Genomic DNA, 19,738 nt, shown 5'->3' on the forward strand with positions numbered 1-19,738 from the left:
ATTCAATAACGTGTAATTCCAGTATGGCTACCTTACTAGGAAACAACAGAGTTGACAATATGATTGCATTTCCTTTACAAAGAGAGGCAAGTCAATATTTTGACAGAAAATTCAAAATGACAGCCTGGAAAGCCATTTTGTCTGTCATTTCTTGAAACTACGCAATATTTCCTTTAAAATAAGGTGCAAGTCAATATTTTGACCGAAAATTCAAAACGGCGGCCTGAAAAGCCATTTTGTCTGTCATTTATTGAAACTACGTGAAATTTCCTTTAAAATGAGGTGCAAGTCAATATTTTGGCAGAAAATTCAAAATGGAGACCTGGAACGCCATTTTGTCTCTCATTTCTTGAAACTACGTGAAATTTCCTTCAGAATGAGGTGTAAGTCAATATTTTGACAGAAAATTCGGCCAAACGGTGTTATCAATAATGTGGAGATATTTTTGGAAACCTTGAAATCTGGTCTATCTTTTGTTTTCTATGACATTTTGACGTAACTTGTCAAATAAAGGAGTAATTTAGGGTCAAAGCAACGAGTGTCACAAAATATGTGATTTTATGGTGAAAGAATTTTAACGCCCTCTAGCGTCCAAACGGAGTTATCAATCAACTCATGTGGCGTTATTTTTAGAAAGCTTGAAATATGCTCTATCTTTTGTTTTCTATGACATTTTGACGTATCTTGTCAAGTAAGAGTTCAAAATATGCTGATATAGTACTATGGCACTATTCAGTATTCTAATTCATTCTAATTATTATAGTTGATGTCAAAAAAATCAGTTACTGGAAGGAGACACTGTATTACATTATATAAATTTTTAAAAACTGAAATACAACAAACAAATTTTCTTATTACTGGAACATTCTTCACAAATCAATGCTGTACTACCATAAACTGTGGTGGTACCAAGCAACTGATTTCCATCGGTACTATCTCGTCGGTTCGGGTGCGCCCCCCACCACATTTTTAAGACTCGTGCAGAATGAAAATGTTTAAATTATTCGTTAATTGATCGCTTTATTTAGTTCTTGCGAGTTTTGGGTTCTTGTCTGTAATGGCCGGCACGTACCGGTCCGTTCAGTAAATCGGTTCTTTTAGTACTTATACGTTATTTTGTATTTACGCTGAAAGTACCGCGTTATTCTCAGTGAATTAGTGTGTATTCCAGTTTTAAGAATTTTCAAGTAAGTGTTTATTTATATTTTTGTAGCTTTTAGATTTTTGTTTTTTGTTAAGGAATTTATTAACGTTTAAAAGTACTGACAAAATGTCCACGTTTCACTCTGTAAAAACAAACGCAACGCAAAAATTCAGCTTAAAAACCCCAAAAAAAAACTAAAAATAATAGATCTAATAAACTGATCAAACAGCCGGAAAAAGAGAGATTCGGTAAAGACTTTCCAAAAATCGTTATGTAACAAAAGGAAACAAGAAATCATCTTTCACTGTTGCTAATTAGTGTGAGCCACTTTATTACGTCAGAGGAAATCGACCCAAAATTTAGTGATTTTATAATACTAATTGTTTCCCATTAACAATAAAGCAATTAAGTCGTAAAAATTATTCATTTAATATCAACTGCAATTTCATACATAAAAACTTATTGCAGTAGTTAGTAATTGTTGAACAAATTTAAATTTGTCTTTATCAACAAAATGATTGCAAGGTTACACTTGATTATAAATAATAAATACCAGAGGTAATACAAGTGCATTTTGTGACTGACGTTTAATGCATAGAAAAGTCAGTAATTTTTAGGTTTAACCCACTTTATCAACACAAATCAGCATTAATTAGCATTTTGTTAAATAACGCATTACACTGTCAACGCTCTATTATCATATTACTTAATCGATTACTTTCACTTTTTTGCATTTTTGGTTCTTCAAAACATGAAAAATGATTCAGCTTTATTACCATAAACACACTTGACATCCTAAAATCGTTGAATAATACAGTAGCAGGAAGACAATCCAATAAACAACCAGGAAATTCAAGTTTATGATTAAAGTTACTTAACGTGAGTATCTGATACAGTTTTTGTGGTATTTGGGTCGATTTTCAGATTATGGCCAACATGGTAAAAATTAGTGGTTGTGTCGGTTTGTAATTAATTTTATAACAATTCAGTGTTTTATTGAGGCCTAAAAAGCAAAAACACAGTACAATAAGAGAAGGAGGCAGTATAACAAATATACAGTTTTATTAACAATTTTGGACAAAACAGGAAACCACAAAGTTGATTAAACAAAAAGTAATTTAATTAAAAACATGAAAATTTGTAATAGAATCTGTCTCAAATTAAGTGTGACTACTCATTATATTTTTTTTTATTAATTAATGTTTTTCAACAAGTTTATCAATAGTTGTGCTATTTTTAGCATTAGTTCTGTTCGTCTTGCAAAAAACACAGGGAATATAAGAACACTCTTTTTATAAAAATATTTAAAATGTATTTACTTGTATATAAAAAAATAATAGGAAAATGTTGATTATTTAAAAATATAGTTAGGCTTATTAAGCATCAATAACACAAAATTACCACAAATACAGGAATCTAAACAAATTCATGTAGAAAAAATAAACAATTGTATGATAATGCAGTGAATATTCAGTTAATCAAAAATTAAATAAAAGGATAAGATTTAAGAATTTTGCCATTTTGTATATTTTTGACCCTGATTTTTCTTTTGGTGTATTTTTTATTATGATTTTTTAGCCACATTTCTAACTAATAATAAATATTTTTTTCTGAACAAAGTGATAATTCTTCTGGATAGTTTTGTTTACTTATTTATGCTAAAATGTTTTTTAGAGCCCTTTTCACTTCTATACAGGGTTTATTGGCAAAGTTAGGCGTTTTTGTGGGTAACAATATATGAAGTTTTACAAAACTTAAAACATCAATTTCATAGAAATTCCGCAAAAAACGAATGATTTTCTTAATTCTATAGCAACAATTTTTGGAAACATAATTAAATTTCTTTTTGAAAAATTATTTTTCTTTCCTAATTAACCTGCTACGTTTTGACTATTTCGTATTGAAGAAACAGGTTCGTACTAACTGAAATTAATAATTATGGCTAATCATTTCCGATAAATACTTTAACAAATAAAAACAATTAACAAATTTTAATTCTTTAAGGAACAAATTATACTTGCAAAAGTGGTGAAAGAGTCTATTTTATACAGGCAAAAGGTTTTGTTCGGTAAATTACATAAATTTAAATTGTCCTAAGAAGATACCTGCATGTTGGTTGGAACGTAAAAAACCGTAAAACCATCTGGGAGAACTGTCTAAATAGTGTTCAAATTATTTAATTTTTTTTTAAAGTTTAAAATATTGAATTGTGTACTTTGTTGTATCCGGAATAAAAAAGCTTTCTAAATCTAATATCGGAAATTATCGCAAAAAGTTCAAACATTTACAAATGTGACACCAATTAATACAATAATTATACTGTTGCTTCTTTCAATTAGTAACATCTCTAAAACTGGTAGAATTAGAATATACAATTTACTTAAATAGTTAGTAGGCCAATTAGTTCTGCTTTGTTTTATATACTACATTATTACTTTATATGTATACAAACCACTTACTTAAGTACTTTTGCACACTCAAATTTACAGTAACTTATGTCTTATTGTAGAAAACATATGACATGATTTCTATTTGCTTTAAACCATATGTGCATTTGTTGGAATGTTTAAACAAAAGTAATGTTGTATTATACGTATAGGATTTTGGTTTTAAATTTTAACTGGCCGAGTGGAAAATTCCTGAAAAAATAACAATACCTAATACTAAAATTAAGTTTTTCTTAAATATTTTGCGGTATTCTACGAAGATTTTTCTGTTTAGATAATATTGCATTAGTTAGTAAACAAACAGGATAACAATGTACAAGGTGGTTCATTTATTTTGCACTAAATCAGCAGAACAATCTTTGCTTTGTTTCACTAGGGAGCACCCAGTAAATTCGAAAATTATTAACCTATTAAACACTTTACAGCTTTGTTGGACTTTTCAAGGTATTCAATGGTTTACAACTCTATTAAATATGGGTTTGCATGTGCGTAAAAAAGCGGTTAAATAATATTCACTAAGTATCTATAAATCAAGATGAAGGTCTATCTATTAAATTTGACAGCTTCTTGAATGAATTTTACTTTGAAAACAGCTATTAGATGATTTTGAAATTACTTTTGGTCTGATTTTGGAAAATCTGGAAAAATGAGAAATTCTGAAACTCGAAAAGAGTAGTTTTGCTATAAAGAAAACTGATAGTACTTGACTACTTGATCAAGTTTACTAACTTCTGAGCTAGACCAACTTTTTCTCTCTGTCGATATTTTCTGGTTTAACATACCGAAATAATGTAAATATTTAGAAAATTAATCAACAAATTCTTGCTTTGACACTCATACTGTATCATTCTTTAGAAGAAAAAAAATGATTACTTCAGGCAAAATGGCGAAATACAGGTAGAAAAATTTTTGAAGAAGCTTCTACAGCTTGGCAAGGTTCCAATATCTTTCAGCTTCTAGATCTAGTCAGAACGTTCTAGAGTCTTTGGCAAGGTTCCAAAACCTTCCAGACCTTTGAAGAAGTTTCTAGATCTTGCCAGAATGAAAAATAGCATATTATTTAAACATTGTGAGTGTTAGTTAGTTTTTTGTGTGTGTAACTCAGTTTGTGTCAACATTCATCTTAAATTCCTAAAAACCGACCTAGTAAACATGAGTTTGTTTGTATAATATTGTCCTAGGACATTTTGATTGTTAATTATATTATTTATGATTTGATGATATTATAGAACTGTTATGTTGCAGTAGCAATGTCATAAATAATAAATAATTTATCTATTGCCAACTAAGTACATGTGTATAGATGTTCCAGATGAATTATAATACTAAACTTATTTGAAGAAATTTTATCAAAAACTGGGAACACTGGCTCAAATTACTGAAAGTACACATACAATGCAAATTATTCAACAACTTTATTATTATTTGCTTCGTGACATACAAGTAAATATACTTGTCGGTACTTGGGGTTTACCAACGTGTCAGTGATCTCTCCCATACACTCTTACATTTAGAAGACCCAGACATAAAAAGTGACTAAAGTAAATTTGCAATTTACGTATGCTAAGTATTTACCGAATAGCTTCACGTACATCGCTGAAGACATTAAATTATGTGGTACTGGTTGAAGTGGCAAAACCCAAAACCCTTTTGTAAAGCGTGATGGACAGTAGCAGGAAATTATTTTTTATTGTTTTCATTGTTTTATATTATCACTTTACTGATTTTTGTGATTGATTTTTGGGATGGAATTGCAGGATCGTGTTGAAAAATGACAATGATGATAACAAATCAAAAATATGGGTCAAATACATTTAGTGGTTCATTGCCAAGCGCCTCGAGACGTGCCGAATATTCGATATTTTGTGCAATGTTAATAAATATGCAACCGGTGATTGTTTTTATTATTATTCCGTTGGTGTATGTTCATCTGTTTTCGTATTCCAGGCGAGATTTATTCATGATTAATTAATCGAGCCTCAGGGTCACCGTGTGAACTTGTTGGATTATTCAAGGGTCATCCCATGCATGGTATTTGCAAATCAGGTTACTTCCCAAAATATTGTCCAACAGACATTACTAAAACGCATATTAAAATTTGTGTCATTTTTAATTTCCCACATATACAGCTGCCATCCTGTTTTAGTTGATCAGTATAATAAGGCACACCAAATGTTCATTAGGAATTAATAAAATGATGTCATAACCGCAATCATTTACCATGTTGTCAAAGATTCTTCAAAGAAACGTTTAGTGTTGTCAGAAGCCTTTGCAATATCTTGTAAATCTCTCAATGATCTAATATAAATGCCAGATACCTCTAGAATTATTTTAAATTGTCAGAAACCTCTAAAACTCCTAAAACCATCCAGTTTAACAAGCCAAAATAAAAAACGTAATTGGACAGTTAGTCACAAAATATGAAACATATCTACTAAGGGAGTCATGTGAACAACTGTCGAATGACGTCACAGTTTTTTTGTCAGACTTACGAAGGTTGTTGTCATCTTTGTCTAGCCCTCTGCAATCGAATAAGCCATGAGTATGACGTTTTATGAAGCACTTTGTGTCAAGATTTTTGTAATTTCTTGACACAAATTTTCGAGTTTTCTTTGCAGCTTTGACTAGAATAAACACCAAAATGCTATTAGTGACTCTAAAACTGTCTTAATCGTTAAAAAAAAGCTACCAGAAGCTTTCAAACAGTTTTTTGCAGCTCAGAAACATCAGCATCTTCTGAGTCTTAAAAGTATTACAAGAGGTTTTCAAAAGGATTTTGCAGGTCAGAAACAGCAATATAGCATTAGTGGATTCTGATCCTTTAAAATGTCACCAGTTTGAATGAAGTTTTGATTTGAAGTTTGAAAATTGTTTTCAGTTGCTTGCATTCTCAATTGGTTGAGAGAAAATTTGGTTAAGTTTGAAGCCCTCTAGCGGCCAAACGGTTTGACCTACCAACCAGTGTTATCATATCTTTAGAAAGTCCATTTCATTGGCTATCTATTAACGTACAAAAGTTAATATAGTGTGGATCAAATAATCGAATTATTTACGATTGAATGAAACACGGCACTAAAAAAGTGGAAAATAAATCTAGCGGCCAAACCGTCATTTTATTGGCTATCTATCGACATATTAAAGTACTTACCATGTCAGTCAAATAAGATATAGTTATTCATCACGATTGAATGAAAGAGTGTATAAAAAGTTTTAAAAAACGTAAATTTGACAACACGTGTCACGTGATCTAGGAAACACTTGAAAAAAATTGTTGGGTAATAAGGAAAAAGTCACGTGACGTTTTTAATTTCAAATGAAAAAAAAATGAAAATAGCCGTCAAAAGTCATGTGACACCACCAAAAAACGGCCACAATAGCAGAATTGTGTGTGCCTGTGTCACGTGACTTAAACGAAAAATGTTAGAAATCAAAATGGCCGGTCAAAAACGATTAAAACATGTCAAAATGGCTGAAAGATGACATTATCTTAAAAAAAAACTGGTTATCTGGTCATAACCATTGTCAAAACCGAGATCAACTTAAAATCTTATTTTATAAAATCGTCGCAAAAAGTACACTTTTTTCAATGATTTTTAGTGCAAAATGTTCCTCATTTTTGGGAAAAAAATATAATGGAAAACCTTCATAAGTTCAGCCAAACGTAACTCGGTTATTTGCAAGAATATGAAAAAAGTGTAAAAGGAAAAAGTTGTAGGGAATTTCACCCTTTACCAGATTGTATTAGGGCACTTTTGCCCTAAAGGGTCTTCTCAGGGAGATATTCCCGAAAAACTGTGTTAACGCAGAAAAAGTGCTTTAAAAGATTCTAACCAAGTTTAACTAGGAGTTACACGGTTATTTGGAAAAATATCAAAAAAGTATACGATGAGAAAGTTGTTGGGCATTAAAGTAGGAAATTGAATACCCAACAAGGTAGCATTAGGCACAAAAGGCCTCCTCAGGGAGAGATTTCCTAAAAACTGTGTCAAAGCACAAAAAATTGTTTTAAATTGGTTCCAACACAACCAAGTGTAACATAACTGGGTTATTTGGAAAGATATTAAAAAAGTGTAAAAGTGCTACATTGTTTTTCAATTTAACTTCTTAGTGTTATATATTTTTGAAAAGGTAATTTTTAGCTTATTTTAAATCTCCATAAATATGTATTAAAAAAAAATATGTTTGCTTTATATCTTCAAAATTATGTGCTCCAGAAGAAAACGGATTAAATATTTGGATATGGGGGCAGCTGTGGAAAGTACGAATGCACCACTGTTTTCTGTTACTTTTGGAGATATCCCTTAAAATCATCGAATTTGAGACAACCTGTACAGAACGTTATTTGAACACCTTGTATCTACCATATATCTACTACTAAAACTTCCAAAGTAATTAAACCACCAAGTAATTTTTCGCTCTAAATCAAACATGCAAATCACGTGCCCAGATCGAATCTGACCATTGTGATGTAACACACTTAAAGCCGTGACTGACATTCATATTTTTTTAGACAATCTCCGAGTGACGTATTTTCCGAAAATATTTTAAGTTGCTCAACTATTGGCTGGTATAACCCTGATGAGGCCCGCATTTGGTTTAGCGGCTGAGGTCGGAATTTTCAAAATATTGCCGTAACTGCGTAGATTCCGAACGGTTTATTACGGAAAATTGTGACCGGATAAATTTACTATTAAAATCACCTGTATAAGGATTAACAACAATTACAAGACGATAATAACAACTAATTACTGCAGACACAGTCAATGTATTATAAACCAAAACCTTGAATTGGAATGACATAAAAAGTGACCGAGATTTTTTTGCATAAATAGGAAAGTAAAACACTTTCCTGCACGGATAATAATAATTGTTTGTTATTATCTAACACCGGTAATAACTTTTTTTGTGTATAACCAGTGAACTAATTAATCAACGAATATACTTTTGCAGATAAACCATGGAGAACAAGGAGAAATCCGTAATTCAGGAGTTTTACAAGGGGGCCAACGTTTTCCTAACCGGAGGCACTGGTTTTATGGGCAAGGCCCTTATCGAAAAACTGTTAAGGGACACCGAGGTCGAGACTATTTACGTACTGATCAGGGAGAAAAAAGGACAAACTCCTCATATGAGGATTGACTCACTTTTTGACGATGTTGTAAGTGGTTTATTTACGTATAGAGGGCGAAAAGAAGAATGTTACACCCAAGAGTTGGTTTTTTTATTTAGTTGAGGGTGTATTTTTTTTTTGCACTAATAATTTTACGTACAAGTGATATTTCTAACAATGTCACATGTCATACGACAAGAATGTACCTTTCAGGCATAATGTTACATTCAAATTTTTCAAAGAATGTTCCTAAAAGTACACGTTAGACGAATGTGGATGTTTAAGTTTTTATTTCCGTCCTGTATAAAAAAATTGATATATTTCATTAATTTAAGTTATTTTTTACAGATTTTTGATCGAGTGAAATCCGAAAAACCGAAATGCAGAAATCGCGTTGAAGCCATCCCTGGTGATTGTTCACTAGCAGGTACTACCGATATTAAAATGTATGAATATGCTTATAGCGGAAACAATTGCAGGTCTAGGGATTTCAATAACAGACAGGCAAAAACTAATATCGAAAATCCACGTGGTGTTTCACGTGGCGGCCACAGTAAACTTCAACGAACAAATCAAATTGTCCTACAACATCAACGTTAATGGTACCAAAGATCTTCTAAATTTGGCCAGGGAAATGCAACACTTAAAGGTAACTATCGTAGAAGTGTAAAATAATCACCACCAAATCGTTCCTCCAAGAGATTTGTGAGGAACAAATTGTCACAGTGTTAACAGCCATTTGCACTATTTTGTCCTTTAAGCCAAAGTTAAGTGGGGTCCAGACTGTGACACTGTCCACCTGTATTGTCACAGTCAAAACCAAACACAAGTTAAGCTTCGTAAGTCACTAACATCAACCTTCTCTAGTTTTGTTAATTTGAATTTTGTTGAAAAAATGTTTGGTTCTTAGTTTTTCAATCTCAGTAAAGCCTTCTGCCATAGAAAAAGCACTTTAGAGGGTTTTGGCAAGTGATAAAATTCATTGTTTTTAGTGGTTTTCATATTTTATTATCCAATTTTTTGTTTCTACAGTGTGAACACACGTCAGGTTTTCTACCACAGTAATATAGCGATACTTCTTTAAAACGATTTTGACAGAAATTTTGTTTTTTTTGAAAATCACTAACCAACGCTTTTCCTAACTATGGTCCTGTTATTGAATATTCATCAACTTGTAACACATTTAAAAGAATTTATTGCAATTTCAGACCGTCATCCATGTGTCCACTGCCTACGCCAACTGTCCTAAACAGCAAATTGAAGAAAAAATATACGAAAACCCCACAAGGTATTCCGATTTGGAGGCGGTTTTAGAAAAAATGACAGAACAGGAAGCTGAAATGTGCACACCAAAGTTGGTTTGAACCACTTATATTCAGCATTGTACACTAAAATTACACTATTTCAGGCTGCTTGGAGAATGGCCTAACACTTACACATTCACCAAATCTTTGGGAGAATGTCTTGTTAAGGACATTTCTAATGGTATTCCTGTGGGAATTTTTAGGCCAGGAATTGGTAAGTTACTTTCAACATCACCCAAATTGCAACTAATTTTTTTTTAACAAAACAGTGGTGTCAACTTACAAAGAACCAGTCTCCGGATGGATTGACAACCTGTACGGCCCTACCGGAATTGCTGTAGGGACAGTTTCAGGGTTGTTAAGGGTGTCCCTTTGCGACGAGTCGAAAATAGCGGACGTGGTACCTGTGGACACTTGCATATCAGGATTGATTGCAGCCGCTTGGGACACATCGGCACAAAACTTTGACAGGTTTTTAGTATTTTAAAAGAACTGAACTTAAACTTACACTAGTATTTAAACACAGAAAGGCGGAGAACATCCCAATTTACAACTACGTTTCTTCTGTGGAAAATCCCATGACCTGGGGGGAATTCAAACAGCTGAACCTACTCCACGGTATAGACTACACATCATCCAATGCAATTTGGTGTCCATACAATATATCCGTTAAAAGCCGTTACTTGTATACTCTGTTGATTTTTTTGCTGCACATTATTCCTGCTGTTGTTATAGACTTTGTGTCCTTGTTAAGTGGCAGGAAACCCACGTGAGTACTGTTCTACTGTTCAAGTTTGTTTCCTCTAAAGATTTTTAATCAACAGGATGTTAAAGATTTACAAAAAAATCCATAAATTCTCCGAAATCATCATATTTTTCGCCTTGAGAGAATGGACGTTCAGCAATAAAAACACTCAGGCGTTGTGGCAGAAAATGAACAAAACTGATCAGGAATTGTTCCCTTTGAGTTTAAAAACCGTCAATTGGCTGATTTTCTTCAGGAACTACATTAAAGGAGTCAGAAAGTACTTGCTCAAGGAACCTGACTCAACTTTGCCGATATCCAGAATGAAAAACAAACGGTTTGACTTTTTGCAACAAGACTGAAACATTCCTTAACTAGAGATTATTTTCTAGATTTACCACTATCCATAACGTCCTCAAAGCTTTAGGAGTATACCTGGCTGTTTCAATAGTATTGACGGTGATTACTAAATTGTGGTATGTAATTTTCAGTTAAAACTTCTACAGTGAGGAAGAAAGTAATTTCCAATTGTGGTGCTCAAATAATCGTGTTCCAAGCCATAAACCTGATGATGTACATATTTATAGATTAATATTGTGATGGACTGTGTTTAACTAGATTTTTGCTGTATATTGTAGCCTGTAGTTAAGGTACGTATAAGTTTGTACGCATTTAAATAAAGAAGTATATGGTACTACCCCAATTCTGTTTTTTTTTCCAATTGCATATGTTTTGCAATATTTTATTAAATTGCCTACCAATACAATAAAAAAATAGTATGATATTGTTTTTCAATTTTTGCAACCTATAAAAATATATGCAATACAGGGTGATCTAAATTGATTGTAAGATATTCAAGGGTGGAAAGTACATACAAAATAATGTACAAAGTGTGATGTAAATTGTAGTTGAAAAGTGCCCCCTAGCGGAGCTGGCAAACTCTAAAAGTAAGCCACAAAAACCATTTTTCTATTTTTAATTCCTAAACAAGAAAAGTTACTTAAATGAAATTTGGCATGCATGTTCACAGTGACAAACTTTTGGCTTTTTGTTCGATAACCTCAATAACTGTTAGCATTTTTCGATTCTGCTACTTGATCTCGATAATTTTTGTTCTGAAAAGATTTTCTCTACATTTTTTCGTTTTTGACATATTAACCATTAAACATTGAAATTTTCAATATTTGGAAGGCTGTATTTTGGACAGACATTTCCAATACATCTTTGGAATCCATTTCCATTGGAATAAATTTCCTATCCAATAACCTGAAAAAACACCACAAAAATTGGTACAGTTAAAGAGAAAAGCGGTATCAAAATTTGAACTGCCTGTAACACAGTTTGAAAGAACAGTCAGGGACAAAATTGCCTGTAAAACCCACTTGGAGTGAGAAAATTACTGTTTTAAGCACATTTTTGGAATCTTCATTAAATTTCCTATCCAATAACCCGGAAAACCCTATAAAATTTTGTACAGTTAAGGAGAAAAGCGGTATCAAAATTTGAACTGCCAGAAACAGTTTGAAAAACAGTCAAGGACAAAATTGCCTGTAAAACCCACTTGGAGTGAGAAAATTACTGTTTTAAGCACATTTTTGGAATCTTCATTACATTTCCTGTCGAATAACCTGGAAAACCCTATAAAATTTTGTACAGTCAAGAAATAAAGCGATATTTAAGTTTAAAAGGACAGCCAGAGACAAAATCGCCTGTAAAACTCAGTTGGAGTGAGAAAATTACTGTTTTAAGCACATTTTTGGAATCTTCATTACATTTCCTATCCAATAACATGGAAAACCCTATAAAATTTTGTACAGTTAAGGAGAAAAGCGGTATCAAAATTTGAACGGCCAGAAACACAGTTTGAAAGAACAGTCAAGGACAAAATCGCCTGTAAAACTCACTTGGAGTGAGAAAATTATTGTTTTAAGCACATTTTTGGAATCTTCATTACATTTCCTATCCAATAACCTGGAAAACCCTATAAAATTTGGTACAGTCAAGGAGAAAAGCGATATTTAAGTTTGAAAGGACAGTCAGAGACAAAATCGCCTGTAAAACTCACTTGGAGTGAGAAAATTACTGTTTTAAGGACATTTTTGGAATCTTTATTAGATTTCCTATCCGATGGTTTATAAAATTTGGTACAGTCAAGGAGAAAAGCGGTATCAAAGTTTGAACTGCTAGAAACACAGTTCGAAAGAACAGTCAGAGACAAAATTGCCTGTAAAACCCACTTGGAGTAAGAAAATTACTATTTTAAGCACATTTTTGGAATCTTCATTAAATTTCCTATCCAATAACCTGGAAAAACATACAAAATTTGGTACAGTCAGGGAGAAAAGCAGTGTCAAAATTTGAACTGCCAGAAACACAGTATTTGTAATTTACTGGTAATTTACCAGTCAAATTTCCAAAGTAAAATATTTGGAATTTGCAACAAAAGATTTTACTACAAAATTATTTATTAACAATCACAGTGACATGTTCACAATAGTTTAAACACAAAACTACAACCGAACATCTACAACATTAGGGGCAGCACTTTTCACTTCAGAAAGTTCATCTTTTTGCTTAAAATGTTCCTCGATTTCGAGCAAAGTCTTTCCTCGAGTTTCTGGTAGGCACCAAAACACAAACATGGTTCCAACTAGTGCCATCGTACCGTAAATGACAAAGGTACCATCCACCCCGAGCCCATCAAACATGGCGGGCATGGTTTTGACCACACTGAAAATGGACATGTACGCAACGAATGAGGCTATACCACTGCCCAGGCTCTTTTTGGACATGGGCAGTAGTTCTCCCAGTAAATTCCATGGTAGTGATACGAACCCGGATGTCACGAAGAAGATGTAAGTTAAAAGGCAAGTTACCGGCACAGCGGTTAGAAGTTCAGGAAGATTGTTTGTGGTTTTAGTAAAATAAATAAAGAAACTCAAAGTGAAGAGAGGGAGGAAAGTTCCAATACCTCCCATCAAAGCTAGCTGGCGGCGTCCAATTTTCTTCAGAAGAATGCACGACACAATGGAAGACACCAGTCTGAGGCAATCAACAATAAAAGTAGCCAAATACTCATCAACCGAATTGCCTAAAGTGTTTTTCATAAAACTCACTGAGTAAAAGTTTACTCCGTTCACGCCAGCCCATTGACTAGTCACAAAGAAAACCAACAGAATACCCATGGGTTTCCAGAACTCCGGAGCCCTTAACTCTTTCAAACCACCCTTAATAGTCTGACACCTATCCAAATGTTTGTTTTCCTTGTTTTTCGCCAACATTTGTCCTAATTCTTGTCGGGACTGGTCAGAAGGGCCTCTCAACCACAACCAAGACCTTTCAGCCCTATCGGTCAAACCACGTTGCATCAACCACACTGGAGATTCGGGAGTGCAAGTCATACAGGCCCAACTGAGTAAAGGGAGGAAGCTGGTGATCAATGCGGTGGTTTGCCAAGTTAAGAAAGTTCCGAGAAGATGGCTGGCTAAGATACCTACGGATACACTGAGGGGAATTCCGCCTGCAAAGAAAATCTTGTTAGAATTCAAACAAATTTCAAATTTGATAATTAAGGTTCTTTTTTCCCGTTGGTTGTATAGTTAAATTGAAAGTTAAAGGCAGGATTTGACTTACGGAAGTAAAATACATTTCAGATCGTACTCAACTAAAATTTAAAAAAAAAACACTTACCCAAAAGAACACCACGGTATTTAGGATCACTAGTCTCTCCAATATAGACACCAGTGGCTGGTCCCAAAATTCCTGATGACAGCCCGGTAAGAAACCTCCCAGTGAGCAACATCTCCAAATTCATTGCAAAATGGATCAACAGCCACCCAACAAAAAATGGTACGCTAGTGATGATGTGAGTGGATTTACGGCCATATTTTTGAATCAAAACCCCTCCAATTAGGGTACCAACTGCCATAGGAATTACTGCTAAAGAGGCTGTTAAAAACTGTGGTAAGCTAGGAATTGCTAATTGTTTATTGACAGAAAACTCACCTACCCATGAGGCTTCTTCCTGGTTGATTTGTATGGGATGGGGAGTGGTAGTGTGGTTCTGGAGTTGAGGTAATAAAACAGCAGAATAGCCTAAGGTCATTCCAACTACCACAGTTAAGAGAAGAGGGCCCAGGGCTGCCAGACTCTGTAAAAATTGTTTTTTATTTTAAATGTGCTACAAGTATAATAATTGTATAGGATACTTATACTTATATATCCTTTAGATAAGTGAAATAATTTTACAAAAAAAAAATATGAATAATGAATTTTGCTAATGACTTCCTATTTATTTTACCATCTAAGGTAAGGTTAAAATATTCAGTTTAATTTAAAAACTTGTTTGACTTGTACCTACATATTTTAAATTATTATTTATTGAAATTATTTATTTATTAAAAACTAATATTAAAAATTATCTAAACAAGAGTTCTATTGAAAATTTAATTTCAAATTAAATGAATAAAAAACATTCTTTCCTTTAACTATACTAAGAAAACAAATAATAACCACGACAAATTGATCGATAATATATTTCAAGGTTTAAAATTTTTACCGAATAAAATATGCATTATAATTCCTCTATTGTATTATGTTTATCACAAATATAAATTAATGATCTGTATATTTGTTATGAAGTAGTTTCTTGATGCTTTAATGATTCAATAAATTTATTTTGCTAAAATTATAATGTTTATTGTTTTATTTGTTATTTTGTTAAAATTAAGAGTATTATTTAGTAGTAGTAGTAATTTTTTGATTTACTGTAAGAACGAAAATTCATATAAACCTAGCTATTTTTACAAAATAATGACTCCAAATTTTAATTTTTTGTAAACGCATCTCTTTATGTGTTAAATATGGTTGTAAATTGCTTGTGTTACGCCTCTGGCAATTTTCCAAATGCAAGATATATCTAAAATAATTGTACAGGTCTCTGGTTGCTTTAAAAAAGTTTGGGGCTTTAGTACACTTGTAGACACCTCAGGCAAGTTTTGAAAGGTTTTGAGTAGTATGTGGCATTTCCAAAAGAAATCTAACGCTCTTTGGGCGATTTTAAAAAATTCTTCAAAAGTTTAATGCACTTCTAGAGGCTTCTGACAATTTTTGTAAAGTTTACAGTAGTATTTTGGAGGCTTTTTCCTGAAGGTTTCAGTTACTATCAGAGGTAGTATACACAAAGTTCACTTTTGAGGCTATTGGCAATTTTTGATAAGTTTGCAGTAGTATTTACCGGCCTCTGGTATGTTTAAAATGATTCTAGATGCGATTCTAGAGGCTTTGACAAATTTAAAAAATTCTTGGAAGGTTTAGTACACTTGAGCAGGACTCTTATGACATTTTTTGGGAGTTTTGTACCTAAAGACTTCTAGGATGTCTAAAATGAATCTAGAAGCTTCTGCCAATTTTCGGAGATTTTTACTAGTATAGAGTTATTAAAAAAAAAATTGAAAGCACAAAGTTAACGATAGCTTTGCAATAGTATTTAGAGGACTCTCAGCTCTGCATTTCTAAAATAATTCTAGAGGCATTTTCTAAACAATTCTTTAGGTAGTTCTTCTGAAGGTTTATAAACTTTTCATTACTTTCAGTCCTAAAATAAGTCAAAAATCTCTCCCTTTCGTTTGTACGTCACGTTTAGAAACACACACCCAGTATATGGGTGGTCACTTTTATTTTTAAAAATACTTACTTGCTTAAAATAAGGTGGAAAATTCCTTCCTTCTTCCACTGTAGTAGAACCATTCTGCTCATTTTTAAACGATTTCAGTATCGTGAATATCCTAATCCTGAAATGAAATAACAAATATTTACTATATCCTAGATAATTGTAGTCATCATGGGGTGAAAGTTGTCCAAAAGCGCTAACTACAATTTCACTTTCTCTGCATATAATACGAAGTATAAGAAGTATGTTACTTACATGTAGTGTGTGCTATAAAATAATGCATTACCTACGTTTAAAAATAAGGTTAATTGCATACTACTCGCACGCTAACACGTTTTTTAAAAACCATTAAATTATGCAAGCAAAACCTCTTCTGTAGGCTGTAGGTACGTAAATATTTACGTTTTGGACCTCCACCTAGATCTTGAATATATTTAAATGCGGCCAATGAAATTTATTATTACATGACCAAAAATAATTTGATAAACACAATAATAATTGAATCTTTGAAAAAGTCCAAAATGTAGGTATAATAATAATCAAACCAGAGGTAAACAACTTAAAAGCCGCAATGCTATACCAAGTGTAAAAAACGCTCCAGTTTCGATTTTAATTAGTTATATTCGGTGTTATAAAACCACTTTGGTAAATAAGTGAACCGAGCACAAAAAGTGAGAGTGATCTTACAATTTAGTCGGATATTATTTGCTTATAATGTTACATCACTGAACGTTTTGGACATGTAGAGGTAAAAAACAATACTTACGATTTCATAGCTTTTTTCGCACATTCAAAGCAAAACTAGAGAGTTAAAGGAGCACTAAAAATCACCATTATCACCAACGTTTCATCGCCAACGAGCAGGAATCAACAATGATCATTTGCGAAAGTTTAAACAAAACTGAAGGTGATCGAAAGAATAAGAAGGAGAAACGCGTGCGGTGGTTCTGCAGCAAAGATTTGGAAAAAACGACGCTCGGAAGGTGAAGTGGCACCTGATCTACGTCATGTAACCGCATTCGATTAGGAAAATGTCAAGCAATCAATTATCAAAGTCGCACTTATTACCCCCGTCCGAAATTAGCAAAAGAATCCTAGACAAACCCCATAAAGCCAGATCGCAATCGGAATGGTTTGATCATCTAGGCAAATATAGGGACGAGCACCTGGCCGAATATGCCCGGAAGCAAAGCCAGTTTTTGGCTGCCGTTGACGATTATAATCGCATGAATATGGAAACTTTGTCAGGACGAAAAGTTCGTCTACATGCAAATTATGAGGAAATGATCAACACGGATTTTTTGAAGGATGAGAAAGAACGTGGTGAAGAAGAAGTATGTTTTATACTTTTTCACAACTGTTTCCTCTGCATTTTTTGATTTTAGGAATGCGATCCATTGTGTTGTTGCCTGAAATGTACTCCAAATAAAACTGGAGAGCTCCAAAGAAAAAGAACCTTGCGCCAAATAAATTATGTACTAACTGAACAAAACCTTCAAGTTAACTAAACCAAATAGATTTAACTTTTTCAGGTCGGAGACTCTAAACCTGAAGTCTGTTCATTTGAACCTTGGTTCAAGAGATACCTAATCCTTAATAAATTCATAACGGCCGCCAGGAAAGTGATAATCCGTAACCGACTCGAAAAAGTCTTAAGCAAACTGAAAACTTTGACAATTGAACAAAGAATAAAATTAGAGGATACCATTACACCAGATGTCAGTAATTTTCACTGCCATCCAGTATTTCTTAAATTTATACAAAAATAAACTAACTTTCAGCAAAATAAATTTTATAATCTCTTAAACTTAAATTAAGAACACATTAGCACCTTAAATATCTAAGTCGTCATCAGGATCTTCCTCATCCCAGTCGTCTACTTCGTCCAATTGGTAAAATATTTGACTTTCTTCTTTTGCGCTAAAAAATCCAATGTTACACTGCTTCTCATTCATACTGAAAGTACGTACTTGGGTAAATAAGGCAAAACAACTTTGTCACGCGACAATTTCTCTTCATCTGTCAGTCCTATTCGAAATGAGGACAACTCTTCTGGATTCACTGGTTCTGCAGTGGATTTTTCCAACAGTTTACTTGGTTCTGGTTTTACAACTTTTTTGGTAACTAGGATATCTCTTTCAAAGAGATATTCTTCAATCTACAAGGGTATTTTACTGAACTAAATTGTTTCAAAAATTACTACTTTCTTATTTTCTTAAAATGGTCAGAAATCAGTGTCAAAATGTATGTAATTTTCTTAAACTGGTCAAACTTTATGTTAGATGATGTTTTTTACAATCAATTTCGAAAAAATATTTGTTTTTGTGGATGATAAAAGACTTCTAGCTAGCTTAGATTATCAAAACTTGACTAAACTAATATTTTCTTTAAATGTCAAAAGAACATGACTACCTCACGTATAACTTTTCCACCTGACTTTTTGTACTCATAGCACAATCTTAGTGAATCTGTCATAAACTTTGGTTGCACATCAATGTTTAGTGTACTCAAACTTTTCAAATACAAGGTGGCATCCTGTAAATGACTGGGTAACAAATCCTTGTGCAACACTCCAATCACTTGGATCACAGCTGTAAATCCCCAATTAATTATACCACTACTGACTCCATTTTATGATAATACCTTTGTTTCTTATTAAATCATTCAGTGATCTTATGGTGACTGGAAGACCACATTGCAGTATAGTATTTGCCAGGGAATCAATAACTACCAAAGTGCTAGTGCTTATTGAGGAGGAAAACTGATCAAAAGTTTGTGAGTTGTCAGTGTTTGAGACAAAATTATGTAGAAATACTTGTGGGTGGTTTTTGAACTTGGATTTGGCACGCTGGTAAACACCTTCAAATGTACAGTAATCAATCTTGTGATTCTGGACTAAACGTTGATTTAGTATATAGTCAAATAATTTAGCATCTCTGTGCTCTAAGGAATCTGGAATAATTGAAACAAATGGGTTTTATAATGTAGAATTGCTGTTACATTCAATTTAAGTCATAAGAATGATTGATTACCTGTTAGCAGGATGAATTTTGTATGAGGCACTGCATTTATGTATGTTTTTAACATAATAAGGATGTAGCTACTTTCCAAATAAAGAGCAAAGTGTAGAGGAAAATAAATTAAAATATAATAATAATATAAACAACAAAACTCAGGTTTAAATAGAGGTTAGGTGGTGTCGTTAAGTATCAGTAACATTTTATGACAAGACATCTATTGTTGTCTCATCAACTGTCTACAAGTTGGACAGAGACAACCACTGATATGGAATAGTGCGAGTTTTTTTAATCTTTTAA

The 19,738-nt window shown here is 32.9% G+C and overlaps 4 protein-coding genes across 5 annotated transcripts; 2 read left to right on the forward strand and 2 right to left on the reverse strand.

Annotated features, from left to right (window-relative positions):
* The first annotated feature begins 1,003 nt into the window (after nucleotides 1-1,003).
* Nucleotides 1,004-11,453, forward strand: LOC145726451 (fatty acyl-CoA reductase wat-like). 2 transcript variants are annotated; one of them, XM_081975523.1, is made up of 10 exons: nucleotides 1,004-1,187; nucleotides 8,542-8,749; nucleotides 9,050-9,128; nucleotides 9,181-9,350; nucleotides 9,910-10,055; nucleotides 10,110-10,219; nucleotides 10,275-10,476; nucleotides 10,532-10,774; nucleotides 10,830-11,087; nucleotides 11,143-11,453. In XM_081975523.1, exons 2-10 carry the CDS (start codon nucleotides 8,549-8,551, stop codon nucleotides 11,243-11,245), a joined length of 1,512 nt encoding a protein of 503 aa, XP_081831649.1. In that variant the 5' UTR covers nucleotides 1,004-1,187; nucleotides 8,542-8,548; the 3' UTR covers nucleotides 11,246-11,453. The 2 variants fall into 2 exon arrangements, with proteins under 2 accessions (XP_081831649.1, XP_081831651.1); XM_081975525.1 differs by lacking the exon at nucleotides 1,004-1,187 and adding an exon at nucleotides 8,323-8,481.
* Nucleotides 11,454-13,197: 1,744 nt separating this feature from the next.
* Nucleotides 13,198-17,337, reverse strand: LOC145726001 (facilitated trehalose transporter Tret1-2 homolog). Its single transcript, XM_081974929.1, has 5 exons — nucleotides 17,188-17,337; nucleotides 16,446-16,542; nucleotides 14,756-14,900; nucleotides 14,441-14,698; nucleotides 13,198-14,270 (listed from the first exon to the last, which is right to left on the reverse strand). Exons 1-5 carry the CDS (start codon nucleotides 17,193-17,195, stop codon nucleotides 13,261-13,263), a joined length of 1,518 nt encoding a protein of 505 aa, XP_081831055.1. The 5' UTR covers nucleotides 17,196-17,337; the 3' UTR covers nucleotides 13,198-13,260.
* On the forward strand, nucleotides 17,321-18,211 carry LOC145726008 (uncharacterized). Its single transcript, XM_081974940.1, has 3 exons — nucleotides 17,321-17,755; nucleotides 17,807-17,896; nucleotides 17,954-18,211. The coding sequence occupies exons 1-3, from the start codon at nucleotides 17,453-17,455 to the stop codon at nucleotides 18,188-18,190; spliced, it is 630 nt and encodes a 209-aa protein (XP_081831066.1). The 5' UTR covers nucleotides 17,321-17,452; the 3' UTR covers nucleotides 18,191-18,211.
* On the reverse strand, nucleotides 18,197-19,615 carry Elp5 (Elongator complex protein 5). The gene is made up of 5 exons (XM_081974939.1): nucleotides 19,454-19,615; nucleotides 19,065-19,373; nucleotides 18,834-19,012; nucleotides 18,392-18,579; nucleotides 18,197-18,341 (listed from the first exon to the last, which is right to left on the reverse strand). The coding sequence occupies exons 1-5, from the start codon at nucleotides 19,506-19,508 to the stop codon at nucleotides 18,254-18,256; spliced, it is 819 nt and encodes a 272-aa protein (XP_081831065.1). The 5' UTR covers nucleotides 19,509-19,615; the 3' UTR covers nucleotides 18,197-18,253.
* Between the last annotated feature and the right edge of the window lie 123 nt (nucleotides 19,616-19,738).

Source organism: Ips typographus, linkage group LG3 (genome assembly GCF_016097725.1).
Source record: "Ips typographus isolate SLU linkage group LG3, UJ_Ityp_2.0, whole genome shotgun sequence".
In the NCBI taxonomy this organism is placed as follows: Eukaryota; Metazoa; Arthropoda; class Insecta; order Coleoptera; family Curculionidae; genus Ips; species Ips typographus.

Excerpts from the sequence above, each read along its gene's own strand:
- LOC145726451 (XM_081975523.1), top strand. The coding sequence starts at position 8,549 with ATGGAGAACAAGGAGAAATCCGTAATTCAGGAGTTTTACAAGGGGGCC. Across the intron at positions 10,220-10,274 it reads AATTTTTAGGCCAGGAATTG|TGGTGTCAACTTACAAAGAA; the intron begins GTAAGTTACTTT and ends TTAACAAAACAG. Across the intron at positions 10,477-10,531 it reads TCGGCACAAAACTTTGACAG|AAAGGCGGAGAACATCCCAA; the intron begins GTTTTTAGTATT and ends ATTTAAACACAG.
- LOC145726001 (XM_081974929.1), bottom strand. Across the intron at positions 14,901-16,445 it reads TTCCACCTTATTTTAAGCAA|AGTCTGGCAGCCCTGGGCCC; the intron begins GTAAGTATTTTT and ends CAATTTTTACAG. Across the intron at positions 14,699-14,755 it reads GGAAGAAGCCTCATGGGTAG|CCTCTTTAGCAGTAATTCCT; the intron begins GTGAGTTTTCTG and ends AGTTTTTAACAG.
- LOC145726008 (XM_081974940.1), top strand. The coding sequence starts at position 17,453 with ATGTCAAGCAATCAATTATCAAAGTCGCACTTATTACCCCCGTCCGAA. Across the intron at positions 17,756-17,806 it reads AAGAACGTGGTGAAGAAGAA|GAATGCGATCCATTGTGTTG; the intron begins GTATGTTTTATA and ends TTTTGATTTTAG. Across the intron at positions 17,897-17,953 it reads CCTTGCGCCAAATAAATTAT|GTCGGAGACTCTAAACCTGA; the intron begins GTACTAACTGAA and ends TAACTTTTTCAG.
- Elp5 (XM_081974939.1), bottom strand. The coding sequence starts at position 19,508 with ATGTTAAAAACATACATAAATGCAGTGCCTCATACAAAATTCATCCTG. Across the intron at positions 19,013-19,064 it reads TGATTTAATAAGAAACAAAG|CTGTGATCCAAGTGATTGGA; the intron begins GTATTATCATAA and ends GGGGATTTACAG. Across the intron at positions 18,580-18,833 it reads GTGGAAAAGTTATACGTGAG|ATTGAAGAATATCTCTTTGA; the intron begins GTAGTCATGTTC and ends ATACCCTTGTAG.